At 35.6% G+C, this 17,284-nt stretch overlaps 1 protein-coding gene across 1 annotated transcript; it reads left to right on the top strand.

Annotated features, from left to right (window-relative positions):
* Nucleotides 1-147: 147 nt before the first annotated feature.
* Nucleotides 148-12,261, top strand: LOC141830432 (glycerophosphodiester phosphodiesterase GDPDL4-like). Its single transcript, XM_074717860.1, has 9 exons — nucleotides 148-720; nucleotides 1,558-1,851; nucleotides 1,982-2,091; nucleotides 2,210-2,711; nucleotides 7,128-7,166; nucleotides 7,246-7,530; nucleotides 10,611-10,750; nucleotides 11,144-11,624; nucleotides 11,728-12,261. The coding sequence occupies exons 1-9, from the start codon at nucleotides 333-335 to the stop codon at nucleotides 12,021-12,023; spliced, it is 2,535 nt and encodes an 844-aa protein (XP_074573961.1). The 5' UTR covers nucleotides 148-332; the 3' UTR covers nucleotides 12,024-12,261.
* Nucleotides 12,262-17,284: the final 5,023 nt, after the last annotated feature.

Here is a 17,284-nt window from a genome sequence, read left to right as displayed (position 1 = left end):
AGTACAATTCAGGGCAATTAAGTACTTTTGATCGATTTAGAGATTTAGGATCATAAAAAAAAAAAATCTAGGCAAATAATTTTTTGCGAACCTAAATACTAAATTCTTGGACATGCATAGACCAAAATTAGGGGGTCGCGTATAACCTGAAAAGTTGGAGAAGGGATTAGCGACCAGTGAAGCATCCGATTTTTCCCAAATTTGGCAGCATAATGGGTGTAATCCTGAATGACTGATTAGGGGAATGAGAGAGGGGGACGGTGGACGCGTCCGAGCTCCCCTTCTGGTAGATCAAAAGCTCAATTAAATTCAAAAGAGGGGGATGGATGTAGATGGATTACAAGTGGGTTTCAGGACCCGCAGACGCGCTTTGCAGTCTGTGGCGTCCTCGGCGCGGGAAAGCGAAGGCAGGCGTGAAAATTCAGACAGGACAACGACAAGGAGAGATTGTTGTTCTGATAAAATCCGACTCGACGTTGTTGACTCGTTGCCAGTCTTTAGGACTTACTGAGCACGGCTGCGAAGGGAGAGCAGTCATCCGTTTCGATCATTCTATGCCCGCTGCGTCCAGGTGTGAGCTACAGCTGGTCCGTAAAATGGGGAGCAGGAGCAGCCCCGCCGCTGGACGGCATGCCGCTTCCTCGTTCGTGGGTTTCCTCCTCCTGCAGTGGTTGGGTCTCGCCTGCGCTCAGAATTCCTCAGCTTGGCGAACCTTGAGCGGTTACTTACTTTGCCCTTTTCCACCTCTTAGTTCTAGTTATTGAAAGGTGGGATCTTTTTTGGTGTAGTTCTGAAGATTGCTATCCACGTTAGTGTTCTTTAAACCCTTTGTTTTCAAAAAAAAAAAAAAACTTTTTTTTGAATTTTGGTTTTAAAAAGTTTCGCCCTTGCATCTATGACATTATTTATAGAAAAGAATTGCTAGTGTGAGGTTGTTCCTCAATCATCGCATTTTTTTTTCTGTCAGAAATTGTTACCTGCGTGCTTTGTTGACGCGAAGCTCTCGTTCATCGTCATGGATGCATGAATGTAAAAACTTGTATATTACTACTAACTACGATGTTTACCATTAGAAGACTATTGACATGGTATGTAGATAGTATCAAATTAAGTATATGAGATTTACGGGAATAGATTTTGGCCTTTAAAATGTCGGAAAGAAATGGTATGTAGATAGTATCAAATTAAGTATATGAGATTTACGGGAATAGATTTTGGCCTTTAAAATGTCGGAAAGAAGAGGTCAAGTCCTCATTATGTCCCAGGGTCAAACAAAGATGTCAAATTTAAGACACTACTTGTATTGTTTCACATCATCCTTCTTGAAAAATTTATGCCTTGGAGGTATCAGGTTTAGACTTCTTTTTTCCTGTCTTAATTTCCTTATTGTATGGTAGATGACCCAATTAACAGCAAAAATGCTAGCCTATATATCTGTAATCTGGTTGTCTTTTCGTGTTTTAACCAGCTATACACAGTTGTCATTGCAGCTAAATGTTTCACTATCAAAATCTTTAATTTCTGTTAATAGAAGATGTTTTTTTTTTAACAATTCAGGTAATGCTCCTGCAATAATAGCCAAGGGAGGGTTTTCTGGAATGTTTCCTGATTCCAGCGTCAATGCCTACAGTTTTGTGTCTGTTTCCAGTTCAAATGATACAATTTTGTGGTGTGATGTGCGATTGACTAAAGATGGGGTTGGAATTTGTCTCCCAGATTTGAAGTTAGATAATTGCACAGATATCACATATTACTACCCTGACGGTAAAAGAACTTACCTGGTTAATGGTGTTAAAACAGTAGGCTGGTTCTCTGTTGACTATGATTTCGCAGATTTAGCACTGGTTTCATGTAAGTATTGAAGTTGTTGATTTTAGCTTTTATTTTCGACTATTGAAAAATGAGTTAATGCCTAATATATATATATTATGCTCTTGCACTCATGATTGGTCAATATGCTCATGCTTCAAACCTTGAACAGTAACTCAAGCGATTTATTCACGGACATACAGATTTGACTCCCAAGGACCCATACTTAATGTCTCTGCTTTGAGAAGCATAAGTCCCCTTGGCATTTGGTTAAATATACAGGTAAGCCTATTTTTAGCATCACTTCTGTTCATTTAACTTATCAAATATTTCTTGATATGAAAGATCCACAACAGGGATAATATCCACCTAATTCTATGATGGTCTATTCCATATGCAGCATGATAATTTCTACAGCCAACACAATTTGAGCATGAGAAGCTATGTTCTTTCTGTGACAAAGAATGTTGTTGTGAACTACTTGTCTTCACCAGAGTTGCAGTTTCTTAGTAGAATAGAACGCAGTTTTAGGAACACGACAACAAAGCTCATTTTCCGCTTTCTTGCTGAAGGCACAAGGGAACCATCTACCAACCTGACATATGTCTCTCTCTTGAAAAATCTCACATATATTAAGGCCTTTGCTTCTGGAATACTTGTTCCAAAGAATTACATTTGGCCAGTTACGAATGACAATTATCTGCGTCCTAATACATCTATTGTGGCTGATGCTCATAGTGCCGGGTTGGAGATTTATGCATCAGATTTCGCAAATGATAATCTGTTTAGCTACAGCTATAGCTATGATCCATTGGCAGAGTACCTTAATTTTATTGACAACGGTTTGTTCTCAGTTGATGGTGTAGTGTCGGACTTCCCAATCACTCTGTCTGAGGCAGTAGGCAAGTCCTTTTTTGCTTGACAGAAAAATAAGCTGTTTTCATCTATAATTACCATGGTTGCCTAAATATTTATGATGGAAGACCTTTTTGTTACTTGATTTGCACAATCTTTCTTTAGCTGATTTGTTCTCCAGATTAGATAACTGATATAATTTATCATTTAAGTGCTTATTTATGCAACTAAAGGTGTATTTTGTTTATTTCTTTTGCATCAGTTCTGTTTTCTAGAAGTAGATTACCATTTTGGATAACTGATAAGGGTTTCAATGTGTAATTTAAATAGCTGCACTGCATCAGTTGCAATTTTATAAGGTCATTCATTTACATTGTAGATAGACAAAAATTCAACTATCAATTCCATTTGGCGGAGCCTTCTAAATGAGCAAGTGTTCCTTTCCAAGGCATAGTGAAATAGTTTGTGTAACTGTCGGACAAAATTGAGTGTCAGAGAAAAAGACTGAATGGAACAATTTTAATATATTTAAGTTCATAGAAAAAAGAGGATAAAATTTGCAACTCAGCTAGCCTTTTATCCAACTGAACATTATACCTTTTTGCTAATAAATACTTCACAATCCTAAGATATAGTTAGGTTGCAATTACTATGGAATCCTTATTTAAAATCTAGAAAATTGCACAAAATTTGACATCTATGAAAATAGATTTGAATATTATGTATGGATACTATATGGTATGTTAATGTGTCAAAAGTTGATGAAGTGGGATAGGATGAAGATCGAGTATGGAAATAAGAGTATTATATAATTTTTATTGTTGTCAGGAAAATTATTCATTAGATAAAGTCCCCATCTACCTATATATAGCTGATATTAAGGAATAAGAAATATTACAAATACATCCCTACAATTCTACATATGAGCCTACAAACACACAACACTTTCTTAAGCTAGATTTAATATTCTGTAAAACTTCAATTTGTCTATTTAACAATTTGGTTAGCAATTTGCTACTTGACAAATAAGGTGATAATGTTATTAAACTGTACTCTCTCTTTGACAAAGCGATAGTTTTTTTCTATATGTTCAGTTATGATTGTGTATAATCAGCTAATAGGGGTCAATGGTCATGAATAGCTAATGCCCAATTATTAATATTCCTTGCACAAATACAAGCTAATCGTAGCAGAAACAAAATATGAAAGAAAACTTTACTTATTATATAAAGTTAAAATCATTGAAGAATTGTAGCTAAGTTTTATTCAAATGTTATGGCGTCAATGTGATCATCCCTACTCTCGCTCTTCAAAACATTACAAATAATGGTATATTTGGTTAACAAAAAGCAATATAGAAAGAATTGAATAATTATTCTTTGGGATTGAAATAAAATAGGTATTTCTTAGTTTGATTCACGAAATGAAATAGATATTGGATAACTGTTTCTATATTTAGTTTACTAGATTGATATAACTATTAGACAAGAAATAACTCCAAAAGACTAATACAATCTAGTTGTACCATCCAATCTCCCTAATCCGTTTGGCTCATTTGGCTCGCTCGACTTGTTAGTTTGTCAACTCGTTGGCCACTCAATCTATTCGACTTGGTCCATCCAATCTAGTACATCTGATCTACCATAACCAACATTGCCAATTTGCTTAATCGGTTCAATATGTCTGACCCACTTAGCTGGTCCAACTTATACAACTTGTTGCTAGCTTGCGCTATTATCTCAACCCACCCTATGTTCCCAGCTCACACTATTAGCTTTGGTCACTCAACCCATTAGGTATTTGTAGCCCATTTGTTTTTTTTTTGGATAAGTAAAAGTGGTATATCATGTATCCAAAATATACAAAAGTGAGGTTTTAGGGTCTATTCATGTTTGATGTAGTATGATCTGAATAGATACCTAAAGACCTGTATCCATGTATTTGTATGCTCTTGAATATTCTCTCTACATCTAACTGACCCTCACAAAAAAAAATTACAATTTCGATCTCTCCACACATAATGTATCAGTGATGAGAAAGCTTAACAAAGCTAAATGGCGAGCCTTTGTCACCACTTTGCTTCCTCTGTAGTGCCGTCTAAAGACACGGATTGCCCTCCGATAGGTGAACATCTCTGAGCGCATATAAAGCTAGCCTTGAATCCTCTGTCATAAGTCCGCAATAGGGGACACTGGAAGAACAGATGCTCTTGTGTCTCCAACACCTGTGCGCAAAAAGTGCACTGTCGATTCTCTTGATATTCCTGCCAGTTTTCGGTGGGGAGCTTTCGCTATACCAGCATCCAAAAAGTGACTACATGACTCGGCTGAACGTGAGACTTCCACATTGTCCGGGCCCATGACACTCCACCGTCCTGTGCAAACTACTCTGTCAATCTCTGTTTAGCAGTCTCAGGTGACCTAACAACCTCAAGGATGAGATTTGGTATGTGTAGTAAATGTTTGATCAGCGGGGAATTTGAATGAGCTGCTTGCCAGATCCGTATTTATAGCCCATTTGTGTGCTTGGTTATGTTTGCCAATTCATGAGAGTGATTTGCTCAACCTTAATTGACTTGGTTTATTTGACCTACCATATTATTCTACCCCTTGCTTCTTGATTTGCTCATTTGACTTGATGTGTCTGTTCAACTCTCTCAATTTGTGTATTCGTATATTGGTCCTACTTGCTTAACACAGGTGTAACTTGCTTGGTCAGTTCACTCAGTTTACTTGGTTTTCTAACTTGTTTGGTTTATTGGATTATCTTTATCCACCCAACCCATTGTCTAACACCCTGCTTGGCAACATCGAGGTATTACTTCCTTTGGTCAACATCCCACATATCAACCTCATGGTTTTGTCCTACGGTGAAATATAACTTGAACATGAGGAGCTTCCGAATAGCCACCCATCTATGAATTACTCTACATTGACCATACTTAACTACATACTTAACTACAGTGTTTTCATAGAGAAGTCAGTTCCACCAAAAGCACTTCATTATTAAGAGTGTATATTTATCCATTTAAAGCATGTTACCCATGGGCCAACCATACTTCCTCCAAAGTGTTGTGTTTTGGTTTATGCTTAGTCCTACGTATTAGAAGGGTGCTAAGAGGCACATCTTGTTTGAGTTATTTGCTGCAACAATCAGTCCCCACCTTCCTTAGACTGGGATTTTGTAGGCCCACTAGCTTCTATGGTTCATCCTTGAACCACAAACCTATTACAAGGGTCTCTTACTTTTGATACAACGTAACACACCATATACTCAATAATATAAAGTATTGTTTGTTTTACTCGACATCCTATAATATTGGCCTAAATGGTTTTTCCCTATGGTGGAATCTAACTCCAACATGAAGATCTTCTCAAGAGGTCATCCATTTCAAAGTTGTTCCATATTGAGAACGCTTAACCATGGAGTTTTTATGGAGAATCAAGGTAATTCCACTGAAAGAATTTTTATTTTTTATTGTATCGAGAGTACATATTTATCCTTTCAAAGCAAGTTACACCCATAGCACAGTCATACTTTTTCCACTTCAGTCCGTTCCTACCCTATGTCCTAGAAATTTACTGAGAGTTGCACCTTGTTAAAGCTATCTTCTCAAAAGATCACTCATCACCCTCTAATTGAGCCGTCACATGTTGTTCACTTGATCTGCCTAGTCAAGCTGGGTTTGCCAGGACCACCCATTCTATACACTTGGTCTACCTAGCTTGCTGGTCCACTTATCATGCTAGGTGCTCCTGGCCCATTTGGTCTGATACACTTGGTTCTCTAGGTTTAATTGAACTATTTGGCTTGCTAGATCACTCAACCAAACTCATCAGTCTTGCTCATTCAACCCACTGAGCCTGCCCAATTTGTTCGCTTGATGTGCTTAGTTTGTTCAACTTGTTCACATGCCCAATTCACTCACTTCTACCATTGTGGAGTCACAAAATATATTTTTTTGGAGAATTTAATTGAAAAAGTAAATGCAGTTTTTAAAGAATAAAACAAGGATGAAAAACTATTTCCTAGAATAGAGTAGAAAGTAGCTATGGAGGATGAATAAGAAATGACAATCCCCTTGGAATTTATATCCTAAAGGAATATGTGTTTTTAGTCAAATATAGAATTACTTATTGTGTGAGAACTTGTCGGCATTAGAATAGTCGATCCTATGAATCAAATGCACCCTGAAAATTAAGATTTAAATTGAATATCAACAAAACACTTTGATGTCCTTGTGAAACTTTCTCAATGTTGTTCCTCAGAACATATTTTGGTTTGCAGGGATAATTAATAATTTGTTCAGTATAATTGTGTATGTTTTGCAGGAGAATAATTGATAATTTGCTCATTATTGGTGTGTATGTTTTCTTCACATTGATCTCTGCTTTGCAAGACTATGTGTTTTTCTATTAGGTAATCTCATGTCTATTACTTGATAAAATGGTTGATTCTTGCAGGATGTTTTTCTCACTTAAACACAAATAGTCGAGATCACGGTATTCTTCTGAGTTTAATCGGTGCCACTGTTGTTTATTGTGTCTCTTCGCTATCTGATTCTTTTCATATGTGCTTCAGGGAAACCATTAATCATCTCACACAATGGAGCCAGTGGAGAATATGCAGATTGTACTGATTTGGCTTATCAGAAAGCTGTTGAAGATGGTGCAGATGTGATTGACTGTTCTGTTCAATTTACAAAAGATGGAACTCTTGTATGCATGAGCAATGTAGACCTTTTAACAATAACCACAGTGACAAGATCACCTTACTCTTCACGATTCTCTCTTATCCCTGAAATTAAGAGCAGTGCTGGTATATTTACCTTCAATTTCACATGGGATGAAATTAACAACTTGAAGCGTGAGTTGATGTTTCTGTACACCCTATGCATATTACTTATAACCTGAAAACACAATAATTTGCCATTTTGATTTTTTATTTAAAGGAGACCATTGTTAGTGAGCTAGTATTCTTGTGTTATTTCTTCCTAGTCATATATGCAACATATTTCCAGTTTTCAAAGACCTTAATATCATCTTTTTGACTTATCGATAAGTGTGATCATATTTTTTTTGCTTTGTGCTTCTTGAAGCATAACAGTTATATTAGTGCTGATGAATATAGTGAAAAAAATTGCCTGACTGATTATAGTTGGTTTCATTAATATGAGTGTGTTAGAACTAAATCATGGAAATCTTAAACATTATTCATGATGGTAATCATAAAGACCAAATAAATAGTGGTTTTCAAAAGAAATTAATACAATGCAGTGAAAATAAATCTTACCTTCAACCATGGTTGTCTAAGAGCAAATCATGAAAACCTCAAATCTTACCATGGTTGTTTCTATTGAGGGAAAACTCTTAAAGATGCATGTAAGATGGTATCTATACGTATTTAGGCGATCAATAAATGACCAAATTAGATTTGGTTAGCATATTAATCGAGGAAGAGAGAAATCAAAGAAGACTTAGTTAGTAGCAATAAAATAAAATAAAATTTATTTAAATATAGATGAAAATATTGTAAGAGATCGAATGCAATGATGTAGACAGATCCATATAGCTAACTCCGTTTAGTGGGATAAAAACTTTGTTGTTGTTGTTGTATAATGTCATTTGACTATTTTCATGTAAGAATTGAACTACACTTTTATAGATATGATAATGAATGTTGTATTTCAGTGATTATATTGCTCCCATTTCTTACATACTTCTTCCACTAGTGACATACTTATTCCATTGAGATGAGTGGTTCATCCATAGAGCACCACTCATGATCTATGCACCAAAAACCAAAAGATTTTCTTTTTAGTTAGAAAGTTATAGATACTTAATGCAAAAATATTAGTAGGAGTACAAGGAAAAGCTTAAAAACCAAAGAATAGAAGTCAATATTATATTATAAGTATACAAGCAAATATATATAAATCCAAATTGTCTTGTGGATAGAGGCACATCACACTTAAATTTTATATAAAAATTGAATAAGCATATAAATTATGGATTTCAAATAATTTTAATATAAAAAGCAGGTGTAGGAAATTACATCCTAATTAAATTAAATCCTAATCTAACTTATTCACAATTAACCTATAAAAGAAATCACTTCCCAGTGAGTAGGGTATTTTCTAAGTTAATTTGTCCTTATTGAAATATCATTGTATTATGAGATTTCATCCTTAATAATATCTATCCTATAATTAGATATGCTCTTGCAAAGCAGGGTAAGATTGCGTATAATAAATCCTTCCTTAGAACCTTGTATTAGCAAGAACTTCGTGCACCGGGCAGTCCTTTTTTAAAAACATAGGGACAAACTTAGATGCCACAACTACTTAGTTACATGTTGAAACTTCATATGCCATTTCTTTTTGTGTATATATGTTATGTTAATATATTAATCTAACACAACCTTTTGCTATTTTCTCAACCTAGTATATCTCTTTATTATTTAAATTTAGCATAACATTTACCAATTGTGTTAAAATCAAGCACTTGTCAAATTTTCATCTGTTGGCTGGTAAAAAGCTAACATGGCACCATATTGAGATGCCTACATGGAGTTGTAAAGGGTTTTGGGTATTTTAGTTGTAAAGGGGCAAATAGAGCTATTAATCCATGTAAGCATCATATGCACTTTGATGCATAATGCCATGTGGGTACAGTGGTTTTTTTTAATAGCGCACTTTAATAGGTGCTAGATTATAACATGATTTATCAACATTGTGCTCGATTTAAAAAAATGAAAGGATGTGTTAGATTTAAGAAAAAGATCGTTGTGCTCTATTTATGTATTAATCCCATACATTAACTTGCAAAAAGCAACCATTTCGCATAGGGATGAGTGACTACTAAAGCATCAATTTTTCTCAGTTAATTATTCATATTTATTGTTATCTGAGTTAATTTTCTTTAGATGACATCTCTTAAATATATCAATCAACACTTTATTTTGTTGTATAGTAAATAATACAGTCATATATGCATCTATTAGTCTTATCATTAGTGTATTTTGATGATAATATGTTGATTATGTCATAAAGGCATCAACAAAGTTTATTTGTAACAGTGAAAAAACTTTAAGATCACGCTCAATAAAATACAAATAAAGGAAATTTATACATGGAATATTATCCCAACTCTATGAAAAAAATTTAGATTGGTTCCTAAATGTCTAAAAATCATGCTCTGAACATCATTGATAAAAGAATGCTCTGAACCAATTGTTTGAACTAAATCATGGAAATCTTAACATTATTCGAGGTGATACATCATAAAGACCATAAAACTAAATATTGGTTTCCAAAAGAAATAGAGCAATAAAATGCAATAGAAATAAATCATACCTTCAACCATGGTTGTTCCACAACAACTCTCACCTTAGTATAAGAGTCTTCTAAATATATTGTCTAATGAACCTTCATGCGATGATAGCAAAGGAGAGCCATGAGAAGCATATAGACTGGATTAGGGACCTTTATCGCATTATTCATGATAGAAGCCATAATTCTTTCAATCATCAAGAAAACACATCATCGGAACCCTAAAAGCTTTTATGGAAATCCTAAAGGACATCTAGGAAACTCAAAGATTAGCCTCTCTCATAATTTTGACTTTATTCATGACTAATCTCATATCATTTTCTCAATATCCTTTGTGGAACGTATCTCAATGCATATTCTGGCAAGTGGATCACTTGGATGGATGAACAATTGTAATTGTTCTTCTGAGTGAACTTAAGATAAGCAAAGGCACAACATTAGCAAATTATGTTGGGTAATTTTTATGAGAAATTCGATTTTTCTTCTTTCAAAGTAGCTGATAATTCTCATATGCATATTGCATTGTAGCAATTGTTGTCTCTTGCTTTAACTCCTATATGGTTTCTTTCTTCTAGATCTATTTCAGTAGAAATAACTTTCAATTTTCTTTTTGCAGCCTTAATTTCACAGCCAGAGTCTATGTATGGATTGATGCGGAACCCTCGATATCGCAAACGTGGGGCATTCATGAGACTTTCAGACTTTTTAAAATTCGCATTAGACAAACCTCTATTTGGAGTCTTGATCAGTATTGAGGTGCCCATCAATGAATGATATGCATTTCTTTTATTCTAACTTTGTTTTTTGCATATGACATACATTTTTATATTGTGTATATGCATATTAAATATAAATATACAAAGTACAAGAAATGAATTTGATTAGATTTGTATTGGTTTCTTGCATGTCTTGTAATAGACAGAGCAAGTGTGAATCTTCCCATTTTTATTTATGCTAAAAAAAACTTCACTACTGCTGTATGCATCAAATATGATAGCAAACTTTTCATTATGTTATTGATTCCAAAATGTTTTTTCAATACTTTATTAATTGCTCGAGGTGGAATTAAACAAGTAAATATTAATTAATCTAGAACTACTCTGTATTCCGCCATGCTTACTGAGAATTAGTTTCTTTCTTTGGGTACAGCATGCAAAATTTATGGCTGAGAGATTAGGATTTGATGTGGTAGAATCTGTAATCTCTTCCCTTAATGACGGTGGCTACAACAATACTTCTTTACAAGTTATGATTCAGTCACCCAACAGCTCTGTTTTGGAGATGTTCAAGCAGCTAACACAATACAAACTGGTTTACAAAGTAGACTATCCAATCCGCGATGCAGATCCTTCTTCAGTGTCAGATATTAGGACATTCGCAAATGCTGTGGCTCTCAGTCAGGATTCCATTTATTCTGACTCAAATCTCTATATCACTGGGGAAACTGGTCTGATCCCAAAGTTCCATGCTGCAGGTCTTGATGTGTATGTTTATCTCTTTCAGAATGAGTTTACATCTCAACCATGGGACTTCTTCTCCGATGCAACTGTCATGATCAATACATATTTTGTTGGAGCTGGAGTAGATGGGATCATTACAGACTTCCCAGGGACCGGCAGACGTTACAAAAGTATGATCATCTTTTCAACATTTCAATTCCTTTTTCTTTGCCTTGTGTACGCAAGTTTTTATTTGAAGCTACACTTGGATGGTGATATCCCTAAATTCTGCAGGAAACACCTGCCGGAATCTGAGTGAACCACCAAACTATATGCTCCCCATTCAAGCTGGTGGACTACTGTCGCTAATGACTCCAGGCTCGTTGCCACCTGCTATGGCTCCTATGCCAGTGTTGAGTAATTCCAATGTGACAGAGCCTCCTTTGCCTACACCACCACCGCCATCAACTGCAGTACCTTCTCAACATGGAGGTATGGCGCCGTCACTACAACCAACAAGCGGCTGCCAATGCGTTGCTTCGGCTTATATTCAACTGGTATTCATCTGTGGATTCTACCTTCTCATGTGAGTGGATTACCAAACATTTGAAATGGAGATATATGGGCATGCTGTGCCTTTCGTCCGTTTCTCCTAGGAGCCAAAAGTGTGTACATTCTATCTATCGATACAAATATTTTTCTGAGCCGTATGGTAAAAGTCCATCTGGTCAGTCAAATAATATCTAATTACTTGATATCTTATGCTTGTAAAAGTAAGTTGTCTTGTGTACAATGGTACTAAAGTGCTGCATTGAGAAGCTGATTAGCATGAAGTTATTTCTGCAATTTGCTCACTTGAAAGTTTATCTTCACCTCGTTAAACTTAATGGTAGCAGTTACTTGTGAAGATTCAATAATTACATTATGAAAGCATCAAATATTATTTGATTGTCTAATAAGTATATATGATCCAAATGTGTCTGCTCCAATCAGATATTCTTGAGGTTGGCCAAATCAAATGGGTTCTATCAGTTTGCTATGGTGTTGTCCTTGTGATTAGGCAAGTGAAATTGCCTCATCACAAGAGACAATAAAAGTTCCATAGGTCGAGACAGGAGACTAGTGAAATTGCAAACACCCTTTAAGCCTGCAAGTACAGTGGCAATAAAGAATTATCAACTACTGAGACAGTGAGACGATTTTATTGGCATGACCTTGTTTTGATCAAAGGATTGTGACACCTTCTAACTGTGAGGAGGGGTGAATACATGTTATAAAATAAAAATATATATAGAACGACGATAATATATATTAAGAGCATATTACTAACGTAAGCAATATATGTAATGTAGTTCAGAAGATCAAATCCTTACTCCGCTGCCTTTCGCTTCAGTGCAACAATTTTGAAAATAGAAAATCATTAACCATGTCTTGGAAATTCTTAAGGATAAGTCACAAGGTATAGATTTAGATCAACTAAATCTAAGTATAATAATTCTCAATAAATAAGTATGATGTTGGATAATTTTGATTTCTCCTTTGTGGATAATTTTGACACTGTTTGGATGAGCTATTTAGGACTGACCACCTTGTATTGGAAATACAATTTTAATATCTATTGTAGGTCAGATGATGCTAAACTTAACAGAATGAATTGAAGACAAGTATGAAGCAAATGAAACTTGCATTTTGGGGCAATATTAAGCTTGGAATCTGACCTTGAGAGTCTTTGTGAATTATATTTTGGGCACAAGGGTATATGTAAATAAGAAAAGTATTTAGGATGTGTATGGTTTTATCTAAAGAACTTGCTCCTTAAGTGATTAGTTTTGTACTAGTCACCTAGTGTGAACTTCCTATAACATTATAATGGTCGACTAATCGATTGGTACTAAACTAGTCCTAGTCTTGGTATTATGTTTAAACTCATACTTAAGATTTGTTGAATAGACAATTGATTGGGCCTATCATAACTTTAGTAGGTGACTAATGTTTAATTTTAAGTTAGTGCCAAATGAAGGTCTCTGCCTAATGGTAGGCAATTAGTGGGAACTACTAGTTGACTAATGATTGGACAAATGTGTCCGGTGAGAGCAAGATTTCTATCCATTTTGGAAAGATTGTTTCCATATCTATTTGTAGATTCCTTCTTTGTTATAACACAACTCATTTCATTTGGTTGAAAATGTGATCTAAATGTTGCTCTTAATCAACAAAGCTTTGTATTGATAGATCTAGTCTCATTCTTGCATTAATCATTATTGTCTAAAAGTGAGATGTGATTGAAAATATCATTATGTTGTAACTTTCCTACCTTTTTGAGATTTATTGTATTTACTCCTAGTGAGCTCTTCTAGTCGATCTAGATCGGTGATATGAGATTTCATTCTTAAACTGTTGAGACCTACTCCATTATCTCTTATAAATGAGTATCTTAGCAAATTAGTTTTATGCACTAGAATTCATCATATGTCATGGATGTAGAAGGTCACCGGACTATATTGTATCTCTTGTTGTATTGATCTTGATTGTTTTATTTTTTCTATATATTTATATATTTTTATTGCTCTATATATATATATATATATATGTCAAAGATGTGTGTATTGAGTAGATCATCTATCAAAAAAAAAAAAATGGTCACCTAAACCTATCCATTTTTTATGTCTAACCAAAAATTGGCTTAACCAGACATCCTAGAAATGGATTTGACCAAAAAGATATATTTAGTCAACCAAGGATCCATTTAATCGTAGTTTGCCGATTTTATTTGCAACAAATGAAGCAATCTAGAGTTTGGATCATATTTTAGCTATGTTTGACCAACCAAAAACATTGGTCTACCACAATCCGAAACACCCAAAAAGACATATTTAAGATTCTCTGCTAATTTAGTGTTAGTTTCCTAGTGGTTTGATCATGAGTTATGATATTTATGAAAAAGATTTAAGTTAGGTCTTATATTATAATCTAATGTATGTGTCTAAGTGTGTATTTAGGAATACCCACAAGCTTATATGATAATTCAAGGCCCATGGAAGTATACAGAGGAGTGGTATGGGGCATCCAAGGGAACAAAGGATGAGGAGTAATGAACAGATACACCTAGAGAAGAAGATGCAAACAAGCGAGAAATATGATACAGAAAAGGAGTCGATAAGCTTGGTGCACTCGAGGGATGAGAAAGCTTGACAGAGGAGTATATCAATAGAGCGAGAAGGAAACACGGGGAGTGAGCTGGAGAGGTTAGTGCATCCGAGGGATTAAATGTCGGATGGAAGACCGCACAAGGCAAACTATTGTGAGATGAGTTGTGTGAATACTTGAGCTAAGGGTAAAACTCAACTTAGATGGACTTGGTCTTAGCAAACTAGAGTCAAAGTTCTAGGCGATCGAAAAGGTTATCTAATCGATTAAAACTTCAATTAATCAAAAATGTACTTTAGGTGATACACCACAAGATAAGGAGACTCTTTGATGGATGGGAAAAGGAGTTGACTCAATCAAGAGATCTTGGTGATCAAAAATGGATCCAAGCGATCGGAGATAACTTGGAGTGTGATCTAGATCAATCTTGTAGGAGATAGTTAGAGATCTCGTTGGATTGGAGCTGCGGTTCACTGGAGAGGGTGTTTGATCGACCGAAACCATGCCACATCAGTAATATCGAATAGGGAGACACTTTGTGGATGGAGTCGACTAACAAAATCAGATTCATGTGGTTGACCTAAAAGGGCATTCAATCAACCAAAACCTTAACACGTCAATAAGCTAGTGATAGCAAGGCACTTTGTGGAGGGAGTTTATAAAAGGGACTAAAGGCTGTAGGATCAAAGAGAGCGCTAGATGGGGTGAATAGCTCTATCTGTAACATTTTCTCAATTTTCATAAAATTATCGTTTACGTTCATGAATTTGATTAAGCAGAGATAAAGTTGCAGCAGAAATAATAAGTGCGAAAAACACAAAAACGAAGAGGCACAAGTATTTTACTTGGTTCACAGCCACAGGCTGCTACTCCAAGGCCTACGATTGTTTGATCGTTTACGTTGGACAATTTACTATTAAACTCTTTTCTTACGAAGAGGAGTTGTAACAATTACAAAATAATAGATATGCTAAAAACACTTATCATACTTTAATTAAATGCACAAAGTAATCGATTATCGAACCGAAATAGAAGAAGTAGACTTGAGGTGCAAACTCCGGCGTTACGACAACTTCAAAAATGGTCCTTCGCACGTAGACAGCCGTCAAGTAGCTCTGGATTGAACTCAATTGCTGTTCTGAGGGCTCTCCCTCGAAGGTCTTTTATAGGGCATTCCGGGTGCTTGGAACTCCTTTCTAGGCGCTTGCACGTTATCTGCCGATCCACCGTCGGCGCTGTTGACCCGGCACTTCCAGGCGCCTGTATTCTCTTTCTGGACACCTGTATGCTGATGTGGAGGTTCCGGATGAACTTTGACCGCCGCTGCGTTTATCCGAATCTATCCAAGGGCGCTTGGAAGCTGAGGTGTCCCTACCATTGGGACAATGCCACCTCAATGCTTCGCTAGCTTGGTTCCGCTTGACGTCCGATCGCCTGGATCAACAATCTGGGCACCTAGACCGCTCGGTCGCCTGGATTCTGGATAAGGTCGCCCGGAATCAAAATTTTCGCCCCTCCTTTCCTGCATTATAAGTTAGTACAAAAACCAAAGGTAGTAGAAAAGAAGTAATAGTTTCAAACTGTTAAGTGGTCTTAACTTTGAATTTTCAATGAAATCCTGGGTTAGACTGACTCCTATTGTTCCACTCTGGGAACACGCCCTTACCCACTCCACTCGGGAGAATTTATCTATTTGCCAACAAGTCCTCCAGACTTGTTGGACTTCCCGCTTAACCTTGATCCTCGACCCTTAGGATTTGTTGCTAGGCAATTGGTCCACCTGACCGCCTCACCACGTATCTGGTCCAACTGACCTGCCTGAATTTCTACCATGCATCTGGTCCTCCTGACCTGTCTGGACTTACACCTGGTACACTTGATCTTGCTAAGACTTCTACCTGATCCTCCAAATAAGGACTTTCCTTTGCCTAGCCTCAACTAGGACTTACTTTGCCTAGCTTCAATTAAAACTTTCCTGTGCTCCCTGCACACTTAAATACACATATCAGTACACACCACACACTTAACTTGAACTTCGTGTCATCATCAAAATTAAGGTTCGATCATCTAGTGCTGCATACCAATAATTTCTCCCTTTTTGATTATGGCAACTTTCAAGTTAAGAAAAAAATTTATGACAGATAACAGTTTAACTCATGATTAAAAAGTTCATGCTTAGAGAAAGATGCATGTAATTGATGTGCAATAGCATGACCTATCTCCCCCTGCTTTCAAGGCTCCTCCTAAATTCATACTTGTTAAAACAAACAAGATTTTGAAAAAAAAAAACCTTTTATTCTCTCTCCCTGAACTTGACATGGTTTAGTTTTGATCTGATTGATACAAAACCATTTAAGTCCCTTAAAATATTATTGAAAAATATTTTTGATAAGTTTTGAATTAATTTTGAACTTTTTCAAAAGGAATATCTGAATTTTGTAATCATAAGTTCAAAAACATAGTTAATTTTCAAAAACATTTCTAAATTTTTAAAAAAAATTGGACTTAGAAATTTTGAACTTGAAATCTCTATTACTTTCCCCCTTTGATATAATCAAAATAACTAAGTAATGGGTTTGAGTCCAAGCATGTTAATCATAAATAAAATGCTTAGACAAAAAAATGTATCCGTAGGGTGCGTGTCCAACTTAGATTTTAGCTAACTACTAAGAAGTAGTAGCTTGACCCAGTTAGTCAAGTTTAA

The sequence above is a fragment of the Curcuma longa genome, chromosome 6 (assembly GCF_044706935.1).
Source record: "Curcuma longa cultivar G26 ecotype Majalengka, Jawa Barat chromosome 6, ITB_CL_G26_1.1, whole genome shotgun sequence".
Classification (NCBI taxonomy): Eukaryota; Viridiplantae; Streptophyta; class Magnoliopsida; order Zingiberales; family Zingiberaceae; genus Curcuma; species Curcuma longa.
Note: the sequence above shows the minus strand (reverse complement) of the source record. Positions and strands in the feature narration are given on the sequence as shown.